This window comes from Triticum dicoccoides, chromosome 2B, assembly GCF_002162155.2.
Source record: "Triticum dicoccoides isolate Atlit2015 ecotype Zavitan chromosome 2B, WEW_v2.0, whole genome shotgun sequence".
NCBI classification, from domain to species: Eukaryota; Viridiplantae; Streptophyta; class Magnoliopsida; order Poales; family Poaceae; genus Triticum; species Triticum dicoccoides.
This window is the reverse complement of record NC_041383.1, coordinates 130,587,704-130,611,169: the sequence shown is the minus strand read 5'-3', so window position 1 is coordinate 130,611,169 and position 23,466 is coordinate 130,587,704. Positions and strand designations below refer to the sequence as shown.

Genomic DNA, 23,466 nt, shown 5'->3' with positions numbered 1-23,466 from the left:
TACTATTGAATAATATGTTGACTAATGAAAATAATTGGACTCTTCCTGAGCCAATTCCTGAGCCAATTGAGCCAACTCCTGAGCCTATTCCTAAACCCACTCCTAAGAAGAGAGGTGTTCTATTTCTCAGTCCTGAAGATATGCAAGAGGCAAAGAAATCAATGAAAGAAAAAAGGTATTAAAGCTGAAGATGTTAAGAATTTACCACCTATTGAAGAAATACATGGTCTTAATATACCGCCTGTCGAAGAAACACATTGTCTTGATAACCCGATACAGGTAGTAAAGGTGAATTGTCTCTATAGATATGATAAAGTTGAAATTCCCTCTACTAAATTTCATAGCCCATGCTTAGATGAATTTGATGACTTTATGGCTAGACAAGAAAGTTTTAATGCCTATGTTGGTAGAGAATTAAAGAATAATGCTTTCGAGATAGGACGCTTGAGTGATTATATGGCTAGAGTTAAAGGTGAACTTAAACTCATTAGCAAATATGCTTCTATGGTTACCACTCAAGCTGAGCAAGTACTTAAAGCTCAAAGTGATTTTCTCGATGAATTAAATAATAAACATGACTTTGCTGTTAGAGTGGCTACTAGAACTGGTAGAATGACTCAGGAACCTTTGTATCCTGAAGGCCACCCGAAGAGAATCGAGCAAGATTCTCAGAGAAATAATTAGAGGCACCTAGTTCTTCTAAAAAGAAGAAAAAGAAAAATGATAGGACTCTGCATGCTTCTAGTGAACCTGTCGTAGACACACCTGAGAACCCCAATAATATTTCTATTTCTGATGCTGAAACACAATCAGGTGATGAACATGAACCTAGTGATAATGTTAATGATAATGTTCATGTTGATGCTCAACCTAGCAAAAATAATGATGTAGAGATTGAACCTGCTGTTGATCTTGATAACCCACAATCAAAGAATCAACGTTATGATAAGAGACATTTTGTTGCTAGGAAGCACGGTAGAGAAAGAGAACCATGGGTTCAGAAACCCATGCCCTTTCCCCCTAAGCCATCCAAGACAAAGGATGATGAGGATTTTGAGCGCTTTGCTAAAATGATTAGACCTATCTTCTTACGTATGCGCTTAACTGATATGCTTAAAGTAAATCCTTATGCTAAGTATATGAAGGATATCATTACAAATAAAAGAAAGATACCAGAAGCTGAAATTTCCACCATGCTTGCTAATTATACTTTTAAGGGTGGAATACCAAAGAAACTTGGAGACCCTGGGGTACCAACTATACCATGCCCCATCAAAAGAAATTATGTTAAAACTGCTTTATGTGATCTTGGTGCCGGTGTTAGTGTTATGCCTCTCTCTTTATATCGTAGACTTGAATTGAATAAATTGACACCTACTGAAATATCTTTGCAAATGGTTGATAAATCAACTGCTATACCTGTCGGTATTTGCGAGGATGTGCCTGTTGTGGTTACAAATGTCACTATCTTAACGGACTTTGTTATTCTTGATATTTCTGAGGACGATAGTATGTCGATTATCCTTGGTAGACCCTTTTTGAATACTGCAAGGGCTGTTATTGATTGCAACAAAGGCAATGTCACTTGTCATGTTAATGGTAATGAGCATACGGTACACTTTCCGAGGAAAACAACCTCAAGTCCATAGCATCAATTCTATTGAAAAAGTTCCAACTATCATTATTGGAGGTTTTGAATTTCCTCTTCCTACTGTCAAGAAAAAGTATGATATTCTTATTGTTGGGGATGTTCATATCCCTGCTGAGGTAACTTAGTGTTATTCGAAATTTCTCCGGTTCCGTGTTATTCGGAATGAGTTTGTTAACAAGACTTGATCAACCTTGTTAGTGGATTCATTTTGATGATCATGAGATGGATGAAACTAGAAGGCACAACCTTCTGTACCCCCTTTTTACTTTATGTTATTTAGAATAAATAAAGCAAAAATAGTATTATCTGTCTGTTTTCTGAATTATCCGTGTAATAAAAAATATCCCGAAAATAAAAGTGCTCCAAATGCCCTGCAAATTTAGTATGATTTTTTATGGAATATTTGAGGATTTTAGGCACTGAAAACACTGCAGGACGGGCAAGCACCTGGCCACGAGGGTGGAGGGCACGCCCACACCCCCTGGGCGCGCCCCCTGTCTCGTGGGCCCACGGTGGGCCCCCTCCACTTATTCCTGCACCCACACACTCTATCTTCTTCCCAAAAAAATCCCCATCCAGCTCAAGCACGAGTTCTAGCTCATTTTGCTGCGATTTTCGATCTCCTTGCTAAAAGCTCCATTCACAAAACTGCTTTGGGAGATTGTTGCTTGGTATGTGACTCCTCCATTGGTCCAATTAGTTTTTGTTCTAGTGCTTTATTCATTACAAATTTTTGCTGCATAATTGACCCTGTTCTTGAGCTTGCATGTCAAATTTATGAGGTCCCAATAAATTCTAATGCATGATATGGGCTCTAGGCACTAGTAGGAGTAGTTGCTACCAATCTTGTTTAGTTCTATTCACTTTTATTTTGAAGTTACTAAAATTTTAGAAATTTTTCAGAAAAAGAAATATGTCTAGGAGAATGTATCAAGGTGGTTCCTCAATAAAGAAAGGACCCAGGCTTGCTATGCGTGAGCAAGACGATGAACTATCGAGGGACGCAGAAGTACGAGCTTGTGAGTGGCCATCACACGATTTTATGGTCAAATCAGGCTTTAAGGATGAATTTGATGCATATGTGCGTAATGCCGATCTTGAGGACTTCTTACAAGATAAGTGTCCTCAGTATTATCAATTGACTGATTCATTTCTGAGAAGGTTTAAATATAAATCTTCATGTAATTCTCAGAGTGTCCTATTTGATATTTATGATAGATCTTATACCATGGACTTAGAGGATTTTACAACTGCTTGCAAACTTCCGCAGTGGGGCAATGTTAATGATCCCCACAAATCTGAATTTAGAGACTTTCTTGCTAGTATTACTGTGGGAGAATCTAGGGATATAGCACAAGCTACCATAGGGAGCATTCACTTTCCTGTTGTACATTATTTTGCTCTCTTCATTGGTAGATGCATTAACGGTAAAGATGAAGCATGTCATATGTGTGTCCCTGATCTTTGTGTCCTCAAGAGTGTCGTGTTAGGTTATAAAGATTATAACTTGGGGGCAATGTTGCACGAAGGTTGCATAACAATGGTAGGGTTGGAGATTTATTTGGAGGAATTTATGTGACCCGTGTGGCTAATTATCTTGGTATAGCCCCATGAGAGGGGGATATGGTGGTGCCTCCTGCTTATTTAGATTATGACGCTATGGTCAAACATCATTTTCTTAGGAGGAATGAACAATTCCTCCAGTATCGACTAATCTTTGACAGACATAGCTCTGTCCATGTTACTCTTCCTGCTCCTTTCCTTTTTGATTACCAGGCAAAAGGAAGATATGTTGTTACCAGGGAGGAGGCAGCTGAACACGAGGGGAGAGCGGAGGCGGCTCGCCAACATGCCGCAGCTCAGGAGGCATTTGCTGCTGCATCTCAGTACGACCCCGGTTACAACTACGGATATCACCCAGGCTACCCGTGGCAATAGACCAACTTAGGCCAAAAGCCTAAGCTTGGGCGAGTACGCATTTCTCACCGACTTTACATTCATGTTCACACACTATTCTAGTTGTCGGTGCTCATACTCTTTCATTGTATTATCCATGCTACTTTAATTTTCTTTTTCTAGCCTTCTTCTTGTGTGTTTGATAAACTTTAAGAAAAACCAAAAAAAGTTAGTTAGTTTAATTTCCATGGTTGTAGTAGAAATTAAAATGAAAACCCAAAAAGATTTCTCGTTCTTCTTCTTACTTGTTGGGAGCTTTCCCGTGTAAATAGTTTTATTTTCTTTCCTTTCCTTTGGGGGTCGAGAGTAGAAGACCATATTGAAAATGCTTAGTGGCTCTCATATGCATGATTGTTTATTTAACTTGGAGCCCATATTATTTTGTCTTCTCTCTTGAGTTGAATGCTTGCAGATTCCAGCTTAGTCCAATGCACGTGCACTATTATTATTATACATACTGTTCGGTCGTGCAAGTGAAAGGCAATAATGACGATATATTATGGACTGATTGAGATGAGAAAAGCTGGTATGAACTCGACCTCTCTTGTTTTTGTAAATATGATGAGTCCATCATTCCTGATTCAGCTTATTATGAAGTAAACATATTTGCAATGACATTTAGAGATTATAGTTGCTTGTGCCATGCTTGATTAGCTATGAGTTATAATGGTTTACCTTGTGTGCCAACATGCTATTAAAATGATTGTGATGTGGTATGATGGGATGGTATCCTCCTTTGAATGAATTGAGTGACTCGACTTGGCACATGTTCACGCATATAGTTGAAACAAATCAACATAGCCTTCCTGATATTTATGTTCATGGTAGATTATATCCTACTCATGCTTGTACTCGATGTGAATTAATTTTAATGCATGATTATGGCTGTTGTCGCTCTCTCAGTTGGTCGCTTCCCAGTCTTCTGCTAGCCTTCACCTGTACTAAGCGGGAATACTGCTTGTGCATCCAAACTCCTTAAACCCCAAAGTTGTTCCATATGAGTCCACCATACCTTCCTATATGCGGTATTTACCTGCCGTTCCAAGTAAATTCGTATGTGCCAAACTCCAAACCTTCAAATGAAATTCTGTTTTGTATGCTCGAGCAGCTCATGTTTCAACTAGGGCTGCCTATATCTTCCATGCTAGGTGGGTTATTCTCAAGAGGAGTGGACTCCGCTCCTCATTCACGAGAAAGGGCCGGTAACCGGGATGCCCAGTCCCATGATCCAAAAAGATCAAAGCAAATCAATATGATTAAACAAAACTCCCCCAGGGATGTTGTTAGTTGGAGGCACTCGTTTCGAGCAAGCCATGGATTGATGCTTGTTGGTGGTGGGGGAGTATAAACTTTTACCATTTTGTTTGGGAACTGCCTATAATGCATGTAGTATGGAAGATATCGCCATCTCATAGTTGTTGCGTTGACAGTGAAAGTATGCCGCTCAAAATGTTATTCCTCTCTATTTTAAAATCGAGCTCTGGCCCTCTACAAATACCTGCTTCCCTCTACGAAGGGCCTATCTATTTACTTTTATGTTGAGTCATCACCTTCTTATTAAAAAGCACCCGCTTGAGAGCACACTGTCATTTGCATTCATTACTATTGATTTATATTGGGTATGACTTGACTGGATCTCTTTTACCATGAATTACAATGTTTAGTCAGTCCTTGATCTTTAAAGGTGCTCTGCATTTATGTTTTGCGGTCTCAGAAAGGGCTAGCGAGATACCATCTTGTTATATCATATTATGATTATTTCGAGAAAGTGTTGTCATCCGAGTTTTATTATTATCGCTCGCTGGCTGATTATGCCATTGATATGAGTAATTGTGAGACCTAAGTGTTATTGTGAGTATGGTTAGTTCATAATATTTGCTGAAAACTTGAATGCTGGCTTTACATGTTTACAACAACAAGAGCAAATAGAGTTTGTAAAAGTTTTTCTTTATCACTTTCTATTTATCAACTGAATTGCTTGAGGACAAGCAAAGGTTTAAGCTTGGGGGAGTTGATATGTCTCCAACGTATCTACTTTTCCAAACACTTTTGCCCTTGTTTTGGACTCTAACTTGCATGATTTGAGTGAAACTAACCCGGACTGACGTTGTTTTCAGCAGAACTGCCATGATGTTGTTTATTGTGCAGAAAACAAAAGTTCTTGGAATGACCTGAAAATCCACGGAGATAAGTTTTGGAAAATATAAAAAATACTAGCGAAAGAATCAAGGCCAGGGGGCCCACACCCTGTCCACGAGGGTGGGGGGCGCGCCCTCGCCCCTGGGCTAGCCCCCCTGTCTCGTGGGCCCCCTGACGCTCCACCGAACTCAACTCCAACTCCATATATTCTGTTTCACAGAGAAAAAAACCAGGGAGAAAGTTTCATCGCGTTTTACAATACGGAGCCGCCGCCAAGCCCTAATCTCTCTCGGGAGGGCTGATCTGGAGTCCGTTCGGGGCCCCGGAGAGGGGGATTCGTCGTTGTCATCATCATGAACCATCCTCCATCACCAATTTCATGATGCTCACCGCCGTGCGTGAGTAATTCCATCGTAGGCTTGCTGGACGGTGATGGGCTGGATTGGATTTACCATGTAATCAAGTTAGTTTTGTTAGGGTTTGATCCCTAGTATCCACTATGTTCTGATATTGATGTTGCTATGACTTTGCTATGCTTAATGCTTGTCACTAGGGCCCGAGTGCCATGATTTCAGATCTGAACCTATTATGTTTTCATGAATATATGTGTGTTCTTGATCCTATCTTGCAAGTCTATAGTCACCTATTATGTGTTATGATCCGACAACCCCGAAGTGACAATAATCGGGATACTTCTCGGTGATGACCGTAGTTTGAGGAGTTCATGTATTCACTATGGGCTAATGCTTTGTTCCGGTTCTCTATTAAAAGGAGGCCTTAATATCCCTTAGTTTCCACTAGGACCTCGCTGCCACGGGAGGGTAGGACAAAAGATGTCATGCAAGTTCTTTTCCATAAGCACGTATGACTATATTCGGAATACATGCCTACATTACATTGATGATCTGGAGCTAGTTCTGTGTCACCCTATGTTATAGCTATTACATGAGGAATCGCATCCGACATAATTATCCATCACTGATCCAATGCCTACGAGCTTTTCACATCTTGTGTTTCGCTTATTTACTTTTCCGTTGCTATTGTTACAACTACTACAAAACTATTATCTTTACTTTTGCCACTATTACCATTACTATCATACTACTTTGCTACTAAATACTTTGCTGCAGACACTAAGTTATCCAGGTGTGGTTGAATTGACAACTCAACTGCTAATACTTAAGAATATTCTTTGGCTCCCCTTGTGCCGAATCAATAAATTTGGGTTGAATACTCTACCCTCGAAAGTTGTGGCGATCCCCTACACTTGTGGGTTATCAATGCCCAAAGCCGCCCGAGCTGTGCCGTCCGGACTGGGGGGTGTGAAGAGGAGGGTCGTCAAGCACACACCCATCGTCCGAACCTTGCAGGCCGGGCGAGGCCAGGGCAGGGGTGGGAGCAGATCTGGTCGCCAGCAACTGCACCGCGGCTGACTGGGGAGCCGGACCCGCTTTAATGTTAGAACGATATTGATCAAAGGCCCTAGCCAGCACACGGGCCGCCGGAGGGCTGCTCCCAGACGCGTCGTGCACTGCGGGGGCCCCTGGCTCCAGTGTCTTCTTGTCCACAAGTGGATCTTGAGCATAGAGTCCCAGCTGGTCCCAAGTCTTCATGTCGATCGACGTGTCCGGCATGCTCTCGTCAGGATCCTCATCGCGACACGCCATCCCCACATCCTTGGCCTGGCTGTTAGGGAGCGCTGACTGCCCCCCTAGGCCGTCGCGCTTGTCAGAGGGTCGAGGGGGTGCATCATTGGGGCTTGGCGCCGCTGGCCCGTCCCCCGGGTGCTTGGGCTGCCTCTCCACCTCGACCTTGATGTCGTAACCCTCGTGATTGAACCAAACTTGAACAAAACCATTCATCTTATCGGGAGCCTTGCAACCAAACTTCATCCTCACCGGTCCCATCCGGATGAGGGAGAGCTCGTCCACCACAATGGGCCTCCCAAGCATCTTGATCCCCTCCATGAGCCGGTCCACGCGTCGGTGCTTCTTAGGTATGCCATGGAGATGGAGCCACACCACCGGCATCGAGAAGGGCACAATTTCTTCAAGGAGAGAGTCATGGACTAGCACCGTGATGTCATTGATGAACAGGGAAAGCTTGCCGCTGGATTTCGCCATTTGCAGCAGATCAGCAGAGGGGAAAACCACCGAGAAATCATTGTCGCCTACCTGCACTATCTGCCAATCCCAGTCCCCGGCCACCATATGCTTCAGCTCTTGCTTGAGCATGCAGAGCGAGAGCCTCCCTGGCTCCGCCGTAAGGATGGCGCCATTGACCGCCTTCAAAGCAGGGTCGTCGTCCTCGTCCACATCTTCAAATTCCAAGCAAAAAAAAACCTTCATCGGGAATGGCGTTGCCCATGATATGCAAGTGGAGATGCTTGCCGTGGGTCGGGCAATAAGCAGAGGCATGTCTTTCCTGCTTGCAGATCACACAGAGAGGGGGGGAAGGTGCATTTTTCCTGGAAATGACCTGCCCACCCACACTTGAAACACTCGGACCCGATCTCTTCTTCGATTGCGATGGGCGCCGCTACCGATCCCCGGGGCGCGTCGGGCAGGGCCACCGCTAGCGGCTTAGCCGACGCCCGCGGCTTCTTGGCCAAGGGGTCCCCATGGCCCCCACCACAGAGGGGATGCTCCTACGGCTTCCGCTCGAGCTCGCGGCGTCACTGGCCCTACTTCCGCTTCTTCTTCCGTTCTTGCTGTTGCCCCCACCACGGCGGAGGAGAACCCTAATCCCCCTCGCGCCCGTAGGGACCGAAACCTTGACCATGACTAAAGTCGCCACCGTAGCCGTACCCGTTGCCGCCGCCGCCGTTGCCCAGGCCTTGCCCAGATCCGTCGCCCTCGCCCCTGCCTGACGACCTGGCACGGAGCTCGTGCTTGGCCTTGTCGCGCAGATCCTTCTCGCGCCGCCGCTCACCCGCAGGGATCGGGGGCTCCATTGGCCGCTTCTCCGCCCGCTGGTCTCCCATGGCCGTCACCGCAGCAAAGGACTGGAGGAGAGGTGGAGGGGGAGGAGAGGGGTGGAGAGATTTGGCGGAACGACCGAGGCGCCGCACCTCACTTGGGGTAGCAGAAAACCCTTGTGAGGGGTCGCGGGTGCCCCGTCGGAGCCATAAATAGCGGGGCGCAGCAGGCTCACGGGCCAAAGGCACACGGGCCAACGATAGGGTGGGCCGAGGAGCAGGAGCCAAGGAGAGGCCTGGTCCAGCTCCACCAATCCCAGCCCCACCGACCGCGACAACCCTCGAGTTGAGCATGGGCCCAGAACCAGAGGCCGGCCCACCACCAGGAAATGCGGCCCGACCCATGGAACACTATAGGGAGGACTCGACACACTCCTGCGCCAGCCCTAGCACCGTCGCCGCCGTCACCACCGACCTCACCGCCGTCTTCAGCGCCGGAGGGGACAGGGAGGGAAGCACAGGCCACTCCTCCCGCGTAGCCCTGATGGGGGGGGGAGGGGGGAGGGGGGCAATACCCGACGCAACCGGCGCCGCCGGTGAACCAGCTCCTTGCTGGCCCGAACCCGAGGACGACGGCGGCCGCCAAAGCCGTGCCGTGGTCGCCCGAGAACCACCGGCACCCGAAGCAAAACGCCTTCGCCACCCTTCCTGGCCAGCTCCTGACGCCGCCGCCTGCAGCATGAAGTCGCCCACGGTCGCACCCGACGAGGGGACACCGAGCCGCAGTGAGGGGATCCCATCCTCCTCGTCAGAGTCAGCCTTCGCTAGCGCCCAGAACCGTCCACCACACACACCCTTTGCCGGCGGGGCGACACCTGCCTCGGATGCGCGCACCAGAGAGACACCGGCGCTGCGCTGAACCTAAATCCATGCGCCTGCAGCGGCGAGATCTACGGGAGGAGGGAGGGCGCCGCCCGCTACACCCGAAGTCGCCTCCAACGGCTCGCTGCGTTTGAAACTTGCCATCCCCTATAACTGGAGTATATAGTTATTGAAAACAAAAGACTAATACAATGAAGATGAAAAGACAACAAGATATCAAATGATCACCAACAAAATAAAATTACAATGGAAACCATACTGGTCGTTCTTTGTTGTTCGACTATGCACCGTCCAATGAAGCTTGAAAATTATATTAAACCGACAGTAATGGAAAGAGGCACCTGCAAACGCTCATACAAGACTTTAGAGAACACAATAGCCACTCATTACTAGAAACGAGATCTCTAATAACAGTTGAAGGAACGTCTGCTAGGGCATGTCCCACGCAACACAAATTTGTGATCCTTCACCATCGGTTCAAGGGTTGGAGATACCCGACTATGCCGCAAAGCAAATAGAAAAAAAGGTCGAAGTCGCCACACCAAACACCATACAGTTACTTCTCTTGATTGATACACCAACTGCCAAGATCCAAAAAGGGCTAACAGATCTAGTAGCCCCTTCACTCACAAGCCATTTATTAGCTTCGGATCGAACATCATCGAGGCAGGGAGAGGTTGGAGAGACCTTATTCCAACATATCATCGTCAACACCACCTTCCCAATATCGTCAGTGAAGCAACACCTAATGGAAACAATGACCTAACCATTCGTCAGCGCCGGATCGACATAGTTGAGGTAGCGACAGGCCGGAGGGACCTTATTCTAGCGCATCATCATCGCCACCTTGCTGATGTCGTCAAGGAAGCAAAACATAATGGAAACAAGACATATTAGACATTATAAACTAAAGACACAAATTAATTAGTTACAGATCAACCTTTTCTTTTAAATCAAGTTGCATATATATATATATATATATATATATATATATATATATATTTGATCAACTAACGGATACAGCTTGATAATTGGTACCTAAACAATTTGTTGACAACACCTTGCATGGATCTCGTGTGGAGGCTCCAGGCGCCCTCTGGCGAATTAGGACAAGATGATAGCTCGCCCTGAGTTCACCTAGAAACTCAGGACGCCATTCGGGGCAATCTAAAAGTGTGAAACCATCTACGCTCTCCGGACCAACCTAGATATGCGCAACCATTTCCAAGACCAAACGAGATGGTTTCGGACGCCCTCCTAGCCAATATAGAAACATGTTGACTTGGGCCAGAGCCCATCCGGAGGAATTCATAGGCTCTGGGTGCACTCATCTGAATCACGCAAGATCTAAGGGCCGAGATAGGATTCTAAAACCCTTTATTGCAAAAATAAATAAATTAGTTTCCCCGTAAATATAGGAAGCATTACAGCAACACACAATCGATCAAACACATCCATTACTACTTTGTGAGTATTATTTATCACTTACCCTAGTTTCTTGCTTCTTGTACTTTGTTGTTCATCATAACCGACTGTAGTGAATTATAAGGCTCTAGGGGTGGCCAAGCCAACCTAGGGCAACACATTGTCGCTGCACTCATTAACGGGGCCCCTCCCAGGCATGTGGGGTTTCAAGTCTCATTATACCTCACTAGCGCGTCTTATGTATTACGCTCTGGATGAGGCTCCTTTGTTGATATGTCATGGTTGGATCAAGCAGCTCGTGTGACTTCCTGAAGCATCGGTTTCGGCGGCAATAAAAAATCTAGCAGACCGGTCAAAATCAGCAAGATATACACCCAACACTTACTCCAATCTATCTTTACAAAAAACTGTAGCAAAACAACTGTCACACCAACGTTAATCGGAGACCTCCCCCAAAATAAGGAGCGACCGTTGTGGACCCTCCTCCCCTTGGAGAGTCTTTGTTGCTTGGAAGCAACTTGACTGGATTGTTAAACCCGAATTCATTTGGTAAAGCTAGTCCATGTCGTATGGCTAGAGCTTCTATTGTCCCAACGCGTCAATGACATAAGTAACTTCTTCATTGCAATCAACCTTGAACCTGCCCATCTCATCTTGAGCCACCTCTCCAATACAACATGTGCACAACTCATAGTCGAAAGTAGTGTCGACATTGATTGCAATAAACCCTTCTTTTGATTTTGTCCATTCACTCTTTCTTTTTTCACTTGTTTTCCTCAACATCTGAATATTTAGTCTATTAATCCTAATAAATAGCTAATATTTTTTCATAGAATTTACTTAAAAGAAACTTTCATTTGCTTTACTTTTATATACTGCCGACAATTTTGCAAAAATAAAAAAACTGCCTACATGCTTATAAATTGAGTTTTTTTAGGTAATGGGCAGCTGCACCCCTTTATCCATTCATAACTACCAAACAACATGCTCTATAGATTTAGCCAGAACACGTGCTGCCTTGTTAACAGAACGTCTGGCATGGATAAAAGTACAAGAGACAAACTGTGTGGCCCATTTCCTAATATCATGGACTATGGCTCCAATAGGGGACCTATCAAAACCTAGACCCTTGACCTTGTTGATCAACCATAGGCAATCTGATGCTACCATGATCTTCCGCATGCTAGTGTTATTGGCAAGGATTAAGATTTGACGAAGTGCCATGGCTTCTACTACTTCACGAATTTGAACTCGCTCAAAGTAACCTTTGTTTGTTTCATGCATTCTTCCCCGGTGATCACGTGTCACCACACGGAAGCTCGCTCTTGCAGATTGGGAGAATATTACTGCATCCACATTGACAAGCATCGCCCCATCCGCGATGGAGACCATTTTTGGTTTGACCTCAAGGCTTGACATCTAATGGAAGTGGTCAAACTGGAAGAATGCATATTGGTAAATTCAACATAAGCTTTGATCTTTCCCACTACACGAAGATGATGAATTAAAGCCTCACCATTACGACAGGCATTTCTATTTTTCATATGTGCCATATTGCCACTGCCTTAATCATAGAGTGAAAATATGCAGGGTTTTGTGGCCATTCCAAAATCCGTTGCCTAATGTGAGTAAAACTTTCCAGGCAAAAACCATAATCTTTCTTAACTATTTCTAGATTTCTTTAACATAGTGACATCGCAAAAACGCAATGTTCAATGGTTTCCTCCCTACTGCAGAAACGACAATCATACCTTGAGGGGGTTGATCTCACTTGTAGTTGAACACCTGTTGGGGGAAAATTATGGGACAACCTCCACAAAATTACTTTCATTTTATTTGGGCATTGAATTGCCCATAATAGCTTCCTCCATTTTTTTTCTCCATGACCTTCTAATCTGAAGTAGTCCCCTTGCCATTTCTGTCTCTCTGAAAAATCAGTGCTCACAAAATTATATGCCGACCTTTCTGTGTAAACATCGTCTTTTGTGTGGGGCCATGAAGCAAAATCCCGAGCATCCTTCTGTACTCGAAGTATGCTAAGAATTATAGTTTGAGTTAAGCATTGTACTTATAGTTTTCCGTGGTGCCTTTGTGATCATGCATAAGGCATGATCATAGGAAAATTATTAGAGTTGGACATGAGACATTACCATGTCCAACTTTATATTCGTCATTTTTTAACTTTATAGTTGAGCTTCATTCGTCAGTTTTTAACTTTATAGTTGAGCTTAATCTTAACCACAATTTTGAACGCATTTTCTAAGGGGAATATTTTTTTTGTGGGTAAAAGGGAACATAATTTTCCCCGCAAAAAAAGGGAATATAATTTAGACATGCTTAATTTATGATCGAATTTTGTTTTTGATACCCACGTGTAAAAGAAATGATTGAATATGGATATTATACTTAACCCAACACAATACAAACATAAACACTTACATACACTCATTCATGTGCACATCTCTTTTGAAAAGGCGATTTTTCCGGCCTCTACATATGTGATACAGACAATTAACTTAATCATATACTCTCTCCGTCCTAAAATTCTTATCTTAAATTAGTCTAGATATGACAAGAATTTTGTGACGGAGGGAATACGTGAAAACAGAACTTAAGGCATGCTTAATTTTTGTACAGCCGAGCTTCATTTTGTGATCAAGAGATAATGAAGAGTGCACGTTCCCCCGCTTGCTCCTTGGCGCAACGTAACGATAATCACGGAAAATTTACAGCATGGCCATGAATCATGGAAATTTTGCGCATGGCATCGTGGATAGCTTTCGGGGCATATGCTAAATGTCGGCTAGCTGATATTTTTAAAATATTCGTCGCCTCGGCAGCCATGATATCTGACGTCATCCAACGTCTAGCATGGTCTTCACCATTGCAACAATGATAGTGTTGCAGAGCCCTTTGCAATGGAATTCATTTGCAGAAACCTTTTGCAACATAGGTGATGTTGAAGATTTTTTTTGTCTTCACTTTTTTAACATGGATGTTGTTGGGGACGGAAATTTTGCAATACACAGAGGATGTAGAAAAAAATTGCAAACTATTTTTTGTCTTCACTATTTTTTCCAACGAAAGCAATTTTGCAAAGACCGGCTGAAACAAAGCGTATTTTTCGGGAAACAGTCGCACCGTTTCCAGAACCAGCGGCCCAATTCTTTCAGTCCACACTCCCGAGTCCCCAGGACCAGGAGAGAGCAAGAAAGAGCAAGGAAACGGAAACCCCATTTCCCCCTCCCAATCCATACTCCAGAAGTCCAGATCGATCCCAATGGCGTCGTCGACGCTTCGCTGCCTTCCAGGCGACATCCCGCCGACGACGCTGCTCACCCTACCAAACGAGATGCTCGAGGAAATCCTCCTCTGCCTCTCCGACGCCGGCGACCTCGTCCGCGCCTCCATGTCCCGAGTCTCCATCCGCCGCCTCGTCACGAATCACCGCTTCCTCCGCCGCTTCCGCACTCGCTACCCGCCGTCTCTACTGGGCATCGTCTCTCCCCTTCCCCGGCCCCGCTGGGACCGGCCGCTGCTGCAACTGGCCCAGCCGCCGCACCCCTCCGCGGCCGCCGCGGCCGCTTTCTCCGGGCTTGACGACGCCGCCGCCGCCGACTTCTCATGCGCCTTCCTCCCCAACCCCGCGCGCTGGCGTAGGCGCGACTTGCGGGACGGCCGCGCCCTCTTTTCCGGCGTCCCAGAGGGCACCAATTTCGACTGCCACGTCTTTGTCAGGGACCTGGCTGTCTGTGACCCCCTGTCCCGGCGCTACATCCTGCTACCTCCCATCCCCGACGACCTAGCCGCCTTGGTGCAGCCACCCGACGTGCTGCGTTTCGAGCCCTTCCTTGCTCCTCCGGCGGCCGAGGATGAGGACGGCATGTCTTTCAAAGTTATTTGCTTGGTGCAGTGCAAAACCAAGCTGGTCCTCCTCATCTTCTCTTCAGGTTCAGGTGCTGAACAATGGCGTGCTGTTACATTTGACAATTGGATCAGTTTGCTCACAGGATCAGGTAACCAGCCAGAGTCATACCGGCGGTCAGTAATACGCCACTATGCACACGGCTACTTCTGTTGGGTGCTTTCTCCGGCAAGCAAGTTGCTCATGCTCGACACACGCAGCATGGGTTTCTCAGTTGTGGACCTCCCAGATGGCACCGGTGAAAATGAAGCACAGGTTGCCATTTTGGAGGCAGCGAATGGAAGGATTAAGATGTTTATTAATGAGCATTTCACAACTGAACTCAGGTATTATGTGTTGCAAAATGATGGAGTTGGTGCAAACCAGTGGCTGTCAGAGGCAACGTTCAATTTACCCGTAAATAATGGCGGCTATATATTCATGGGTGTAGCGGGGGGATACTTACTCCTACAAGGGCTTGGAGAAGACGACCAATATCCATTCCATTTGGTTTCGTTGAATCTGAAGACTTTACAGCTTGAGTTGTTCCTTGCATCAAAGCGCAATAACAAGGGTGCTCATCTGTTTGCCGGTTTCCCACCATCCTTGTCTTTACCAACTCTTCGACATGGTAACCTTCCTCTCTATTTTCATACTTGTACTTTGCACTCCATAGGACTTTGCGATACTAATATATTATGCAGGTATTAGTAGTCTGCTATGTCATTAATAATTGTTTCAGCAAGCTGTTATTCATGCAATTGAAAAGTCGTGGAACATAGGAGATCAAGAAGTACTAGATGGGTAGGTGCGTTTCGCCACGCCGGCTCTCGTTGGGGCTGGTAGCTTATGGCGGGGCAAGTAGCTAGACATTTTTTTTATTGAGAAACACCAACTACACGCACAGACATGGGCACACTGACACAGAGCCAAAGAGGTTTAGCAGCTTAGCTCGCTTGCATAATTGTATAGGTACGAAAGAGAACAACAAAAGCATTCCTTATTTGCATATCCATGTTGCTTGGCACAATTCTTATGTTGCTGCTTCTCTACACAAGTGGTCTGCCATACTATGTGAGCTGCGCTGAATAATATTATTATCACAAATCTAAGCAAATGAACATATGGAACTTTAGCACAAAGAGAATGTGCACAACTATGCTCTTGTCCAAGTCTGAAGCATCCTAATATTCGTTGGTGTTCATGCGGAACAGAATATCACAAGAAAGATGAAGCATGATATGGAACATGCTTTCCATAATTATCTGTAGACAGAAAACAGAGTTTCAATTCACACACTAATTTATTCATATGTGTTGTTTTTAAGGCGGTGAGAAAAAGAACAATAGAACACGTGCCTAACTAAGACGGTGATTTCTAATGACAACGTAGTTCCGCTACCTTCATTTCATCTCTTTTGTCTTTGGTGTTCCTGACTTCTGGAGTTGCGCCTCCCTCCCCACCACATTCCCTGTAATTGTACAGTTCTTTTTGCCATCAGTGAGCTGGCTTAATGGAAATCGATCAGGTGGGATAAGGACTTTCATAGACCTAAAAGAAAAAAAAACTGGCAGACCAAAGGGAAAATAAGTAAATTGTTTTCATGGGTTGAATTAAGAATAAAGTGTTGGCAGGGGCAAGGGAAAAATATGAATCTTGAATGGGAACTTTCATCCATGTCTCTTCAATGTATTACATCACATATACCTGGAAACATTCCATTCAAGTTTTAGTAACTTAGCAATGTTTCAGAAAAATATTACTCGTGCAGCAAATGACTGCATTTCCTTCAATTTCCGTTGCTGCAGAAAAGTAAACTACCACTTGTAGCCCTTTTCTTTTTGTGACGACACTTGTAGCTAATATTGCATGCCAAAAATACTGCTGAGAGAACGTAGTAAAGACATTTCAAAAATAATAAAATTAGAGACCGCCTACAATTATAATAGGTAGCATGTGTATGCCCACATAAAAGGTAAGTAAACTCTACCCAGAGAATCCTTAATGAGCTGAAAATGCATCAAACCACATCAGAACCAAGCCTTTGAACTTCGAAATCATGGTAATTTTCTAAACATTTCTTTCTACATATTCAACCTTATTGAGAAAACTTCCATGCAGTTTTCTTCTTGCATGACTATGGCACACTGATACAGTGATACCATACTGAAATGATTGGACACAGCATGATATAGAAGTATTCAAACACAATAAGAAACGAAATTGATTACCCTTTTATGCAAGAGAATAGCATTAGCCAAAAAAGTTCAAACAATGATGAAATGATAAATTTGTGGTTCATCTCTCTAATTTATAAGTAGATAAAACAATATTCCTAATAACCTGCATCAAGCTCCTTAATTGCCTTTCCAACAGAACATTACTTCGAACATGGCCTCTAGCTAAAAGCTAGATCAGAAAAAATATATGTTCTGTTGTATGCAAATAGAAGTGTGTTTAGCTAGGCTAGAAAAATTATGCATGCATTAGCACACTCTACTCCACGAGTGCTGAAATCGTTGCAAGCATATATTTAGGTAAAATAATCTTACTGCTCTATGCTATACAGGTTTTGTTGTATGCAAATAGAAGTATCAATTAATTCCATGATTCCTTAATCTACAGCGAGACACATGCTAGTATGGTGACGCGGAAATAGGATCCTCAAGAATTCGCCATCATTTTTGTTTATAATTTGACTACTCTGTTCCGCCTCCTTGCACTTGTCCGTCTCATGTGCAAGGCTTTCCCAGCTGGCCAATCAATTCTGTTCGTATTCATATTATCTGACTCAAAAATGAAGGATAGAGCAAACATATTTCCATGCTATGTATGACTCTATAGCTCGTACATTTTGATCACGGCAATAATGTATGTTTCCTAATTATCCCACAAAATGTCGACCCCGGAAGCTCTTGAACAAACAAATGACAACCAAAATTCAAAGCATCCAAAAAATTCGATTGTACGAAATCCCTTGATGGCAAAATACCCAAGCCTCTTGAATCCTCCCAATTCCAGAATTCATATCCTAAACTAACGGTGTATTGGAAAACTGGGTTCCCGGGGACACCTAAATGGGCCTCTCAATAAAATATTTCCCCAACTTAAATATGTTAAGTTGTGGCCTATGTTGGAGAAGCTTGGTTTCGTTCAGTCTTGCTATGAGCCAATCAAGCAAATCATAAATCATCCAAAAAGAGTAGAAGATATACTCTAAGCTCGACACGTGGCACAACTAAAAGAGCAGTGGCACCTCGATCCGTTCCCGAACACCACCAGGCTCTTGAACACGGCCAAAGCCTCTGAGCATGGTTACCCTGGGCTCAAGTTGTTGGGTCAGGCAACGCGAATTGGGGCATGGCCGATCGGGCATTAAATGCCAGGCAGGCTATCGACCGTAGCCCATCGTAGGCTACGCATTTTAAGGGAATGAGGACTCTTTCACAAGGTGGTATCATGATTCCCTGCGCGATAAGGGGGGCAGTTGAGCATATTGTCACGACTTCACATGGCCACTTTTTGACCAAGGCCCTAGCGCCTTGTCAAGAGCTGCAGCCTCTGTCGATCATCAGATGCTGACGGGTGGAGCCCAGAACGGCGACCGCGACCAGGTGTATCTCTCGATCAGAGAGAAATGGGATTCAGGCAATTGTTTACCTGCCACTCTTGGTGAACTCAGCGGTGGACGCATGAGCAACGAAGGCTACCGTAACCTTTTACCTTTGTAGTTAAGGAGCCATTGTAGGTCCTCTAGAACTCTATATAAGGGCAGGACCATGGCTTGCAGAAGGGGAGCGATCCCAAGAACTTTGTTTTTTGAAAGGAGCCAGAAGACTTGCCTCATTCATTAATTAAGAGGTAATAGAGTTGAGGTTTTTGTTACAACACCAAGGTGTGAGAGCACGGAATCAATAGACTCTTGCGCCGTGATTACACCCAAATATTTTGCACCTACGGCTACCCAAGTTAGAACCTCCGACTTAATACTCGCGAGGAGAACCGCCAGTGGTGAGCTCTTGAGTTGGAAGATACGGGTGTTCCATTTGTTCTAGATTGTCCAAGAGGTGATAAGTGTGAGAGAAGCCATCGCCTTCCGGTTTGGAATGGTAGAGTTGCAAAGAGTTGTCCACAATCTTTGATGGAACTCGCCGAGTGCCAGTGGTAGTGTCGATGCTTTCAAGTTGAAGCCATTCCTTGATCATGCCCTAGAGCCTCATGGAGTATCTGCACTTGAACATGAGATGCTCAATGGATTCCTGCTCGCGCTTGCATAGATGGCAAAGTCCATAGTCGGGTCATCCCTGCTTGGCCAACCGGTCAGCGGTCTAAACCCTATTTTGCATGGCCAACCATGCAAACAATTTGACCTTCGGTGGAGCTCAAGCCTTCCAAACCGCCTATTCCATGGGGGAGCGGAGAAGGCCAAAGAATTGTGCCAAGTAAGCGGACTTGGCCGTGTAGATCATGCTCTCGGTATGCTACCAGATGATGTCATCTTTGGCATTATCCTTGAGGGTGTAGCCACGAATGGTGGTCCAAAGCACAATGAATTGCCGCAGATGCACGAAGGTGAAGTTGGTGGTGACCTTGATCTTACGTAGCCACGAATGGTGGTCCAAAGCACAATGAATTGTCGCAGATGCGCGAAGGTGAAGTTGGAGGTGACCTTGATTTTGCGAACCCAAGCGTCATCATTTATTCACGAAGCTTCCATATTTTTGGGAGGACGCTTCATAAATGAGGGGTGCAATGTCTTTTGGCTTGCGGTCACGCACCCAAGGGGCATCCCAAAAAGGGGTGCACGCGTCGTTGCCCACTATGATGGTGGAGGAGGCATAGAAAAGGTTCATATCCATCTCGTCGCAAGGGTTGCCGGATCCAACCTGCAACTTGGTGGACTCCTTCAGCTAGTACCGAAGCCACCGCAGACGAAGAGCTCTCGCAATTTTCACCGAATTAAGAATGCCGAGTTCATACTCGAATGGTCGGCAAACTGTGTCCCAATTAACCTTGCACTTTGCACCGATGGTCTTGTCTGTTCCCGCCCAAAGGAAGGCCCTATCAAGCTTGTTGACATTATGTAGGATGCTTGGGTGGACAATGAGCGGGGTAATAAAGTAGATGGCTTGCGAGAAGAGCACGGACTTGACAAGAGCAGCACGTCTAATGGCGATGATACTTTGGCCATCCCAGGGGACAAGCTCGACAACCATCTTGTCCACAAGGAACTGAAAATCCCTGACTTTGAGTTGCCAGACCAAGAGGGGTAGACCCAAATATTTCATCGAAGCCGACAAGCTTTGGAGAATATCATCATGGGGGATGTGGCCACACTGAATTGGAACCACTGAGATTTTCTGAAAGTTCATGTGGAGGCTCGTGATGTCGCCAAATGCATTAAGCAAGAGGGAGAGATTGTCTATGTCTTTCTTGATGGGGGCGATGAACATAGCCGCATTGTCGGCGTAGAGGGAAGTTCTGATGATGGCCATATCGAGGATTTTCTGAAGAGGGTCGATGGCGATGAGAAAAAGTAGGGGGGGAGGGGTCCCCTTGACGAAGGTCGTGACCATGTGTGATATGATTTTCGGGGATGCTGTTGAGGAGCACCCTCGAAGAGGAGGTGCACAAGAGTGGTGATCCAATTCCGGAAAGTGCTTGGGAGTCCACGGTGTTGTGTGATGTCAATGATATATTCCCACTTGGTGGGAGTCGAAGGCCTTCGGAATGTCCATCTTGAGGAGGAGGGACGGGGTTTTGCTCTTGTGGAGGCGTTGCGCAAGATTTTTCACGTACATGAAATTGTCAGGAATGCTCCTCGTCTTTATGAAGGTACTTTGGGCGTTGGAGACTAACTTGTTCATGTGTGGGGCAAGCCGCATTGCTAAGATTTTGGCGACAATCTTAGTGATGGCGTGGATGAGTCTAATACGCCGGAAGTCGGTGATTCCTCGACGCCCTCCTTTTTCAGAATAAGCACAATGTTAGCTGAGTTGTGCCAATGAAGGTTGTTGGTGTGGAGGTTGCTGAAGAGCGAGATCACATGTGTGACATCCTCTTTTATGATGTCCCAACAAGACTTGAAGAATATCCCGGTGAATCCATCCGGCCCGGGAGCCTTATCGCTCGGCATAAGATTGATGGCCTCTTGGACCTCCTCCGAAGAAATGGGCTCCGCGAGGGAGTCCAAGTTATGCAGCTTGAGGCCTAGCTCATCCCAATTAAAATCATGATGCCGCGAATTCTCCTTCCCCATGGCATCGGCGAAGTGGTCATGAATCACCTTCTCTTCTCCTTCATGCTCGGTGATCCACCCACGGTTGGCCTAGGCGAAGTGGTCATGAATCACCTTCTCTTTTCCTTCATGCTCGTTGATCCACCCATGGTTGTGCTTGATCCTATGGATGTAGTTTTTGCGACGCCTTCCGTTGATCCTTCGTTGAATTTTTTTGTGTTTGCGTCCCCCTCTTTGATGTTGGCCAATCTTGCACGCTGCTTTTTGCGAGCCTGCTCCAAGACCGCCAAGCCAATGACCCTCCGTTTGAGCCTCGGCCGGAGTCACTTACACCGTCAAAGAGTTGTCGATTGTCTTGAGCCATGTCGAGGTGCAGGATCCCAAGAACTTGATGGCTAGCTTTTAGAGAAGAATCTAGAGAGGAAGAAGAGAAGGGTGCCTGGGGCAGCTAGAAGCCCACCCGAGCACTACCAAAACTAGCTGTGAGTACTCAGCTCAAGCTTGTAGTTCATTTGTACACCATCCATCAAACACACAAAAAGCAGGAGTGGGGTATTACACCTATGTGTGGCCTGAATTTGGTTAACTGCTCGTGTCATTAGGAAGCCGCAAGAAGCTGTGAGTGGTTTAGCCCCTGTTCGAACAACTAAAAGGTGCTCTCTCTGATCCCTGATCTCGACGGTCACACAGAGGGCCATTGTTGCAAGACTCAAACCCTGGCATATTATGGGCAGACGAGCGAGGCGGTTGTGGGGATGGCGCCAGGGAGGCGGGCAGGCAGGAAAAGGAGAGGGAGGTGACAGAAACCGAAGCGGTTCAAGTCAGATTAGCGGTGTCGCTGCCGGCGTCTGTGGAGCTACTTCTCATCATGGCGCTGGAAGAGCTCTCTCTGCTTGCCGGCTCAGACCGGGCAGCGGAGTGGCTGTCACACTGCTCCTCCTCCTGGTCTGGTGGGGATGGATGGAGGATGGTGAACAGGAAGGGCCATGGAGGTGATGGGAACCATCCAAGCCGACCCTGCAGGTATTGTTGCTAGCGTCGGTGGCATCACACTGCTACTGCTTGTGGAGCTCTTGTCGCTGTCTCCAGCGCACGGGGCTCAGCACCACCACCTTCCATACAGGTCGCCGTGGAAGGTGTAGTGTGGGTTAGGCCGTGACAGAGGCGACGGAGCAGAGATGGAGGAGGGACAGCAGATGTGGATAGCTCAGTCTTTGTTCGATAAGTGTAGTATGTTAGCCAGGCATAAACTCAGGTCATATGTTTCTCATCTTGGGGATATACTCGTCATTATTTTTGAGACCATCGTAAGAATAAAGGAAAACAATGTTCTATCATGCCGGATTAGACTTGGATTAGCTACTTTTTTTGAAGTTATATTGCCCTGTACCTTTGCATGTTTGTACTGTGTTCATTGTCATTTCCAATTGATTGCATTTCTTACTATATTTGTACTAATAAATTATATTGCTTAAAGCACCCAGTATTTTTCTTAATGTTGATTCAGATATGACTGATGCCTGCATTTCTAATTCAGATATCTGATATTGATGCCGCTGGGAGATGAAACCTTGACGTCTGGAGGTATGGAGCAGCAACTTGGAGCATTATGTACTGGATGGAATCATCAGGCTTTCCTTTTGAGACGGACGCAGGCTTGTTTGCGGTGCTGACTGTTGTGCGGCTCGGTGCTTATTTTCAGATATGTCATGGGTGAATAGTTGTGATAATCTACCAAATTAGATTCACAAATCAAATATTACTAGACAATTTCTATTTTTGGAACCTTTGTTTTTATCAGATATGCAATGTGACTAGAAGCAGGGTGATATATACCATCTTCTTTGTTTTTGTTTTTGTGTAAGTGGTACAAATCGGAGATATACAAATTGGTTCTACCATCTTCTTTGTTTTTGTAAGTTGTGTAAGAGCTACATGGCTTCGTCTTACAAACAGGAACAGTTCTGTGCTTATTTTTCAAATATTTGTGATAATCTAGCAATTTGTTCGCAAACCAAGTTGGAATTTACTACGAGATACGCAATGTTTGCGGTGCTGACTGTTGTGCAGCTTGGTGCTTACTTTCAGATATGTTACTGGAGAATAGCTGTGATAATCTACCAAATGATTTACAAATAAAATATGAATAGACATTTTCTGTTTACGGAACCTTTGTTCGTACCAGATATGCAAATGTGACAAAAAGCAAGGTATGGCTTGAGGCAGAGTATATACAGTTACAAATCGGTTCTAGTACTATCTCCGTTGCTTTTTGTAAGAAGTTGCGCAAGAGATACACATGACTTCTTACAAACAGCACTATATTTACTGCAAAAACAATCAGGTGGCATTTG

At 45.2% G+C, this 23,466-nt stretch overlaps 1 protein-coding gene across 2 annotated transcripts; it reads left to right on the top strand.

Moving 5' to 3' along the window:
- Positions 1-14,135: 14,135 nt before the first annotated feature.
- On the top strand, positions 14,136-23,013 carry LOC119362578. Of its 2 annotated transcripts, XR_005173477.1 has the most exons (3): positions 14,136-15,221; positions 15,326-15,505; positions 22,650-23,013. XR_005173477.1 is itself a non-coding variant. In XM_037627821.1 (2 exons), the coding sequence occupies exons 1-2, from the start codon at positions 14,251-14,253 to the stop codon at positions 22,655-22,657; spliced, it is 1,263 nt and encodes a 420-aa protein (XP_037483718.1). In that variant the 5' UTR covers positions 14,136-14,250; the 3' UTR covers positions 22,658-23,013. The 2 variants fall into 2 exon arrangements, 1 of the variants encoding a protein (XP_037483718.1); XM_037627821.1 differs by having other exon boundaries at positions 14,136-15,505.
- Positions 23,014-23,466: the final 453 nt, after the last annotated feature.

What these genes read in the sequence shown, in the direction of transcription:
- LOC119362578 (XM_037627821.1), top strand. Translation starts at nt 14,251, where the DNA reads ATGGCGTCGTCGACGCTTCGCTGCCTTCCAGGCGACATCCCGCCGACG.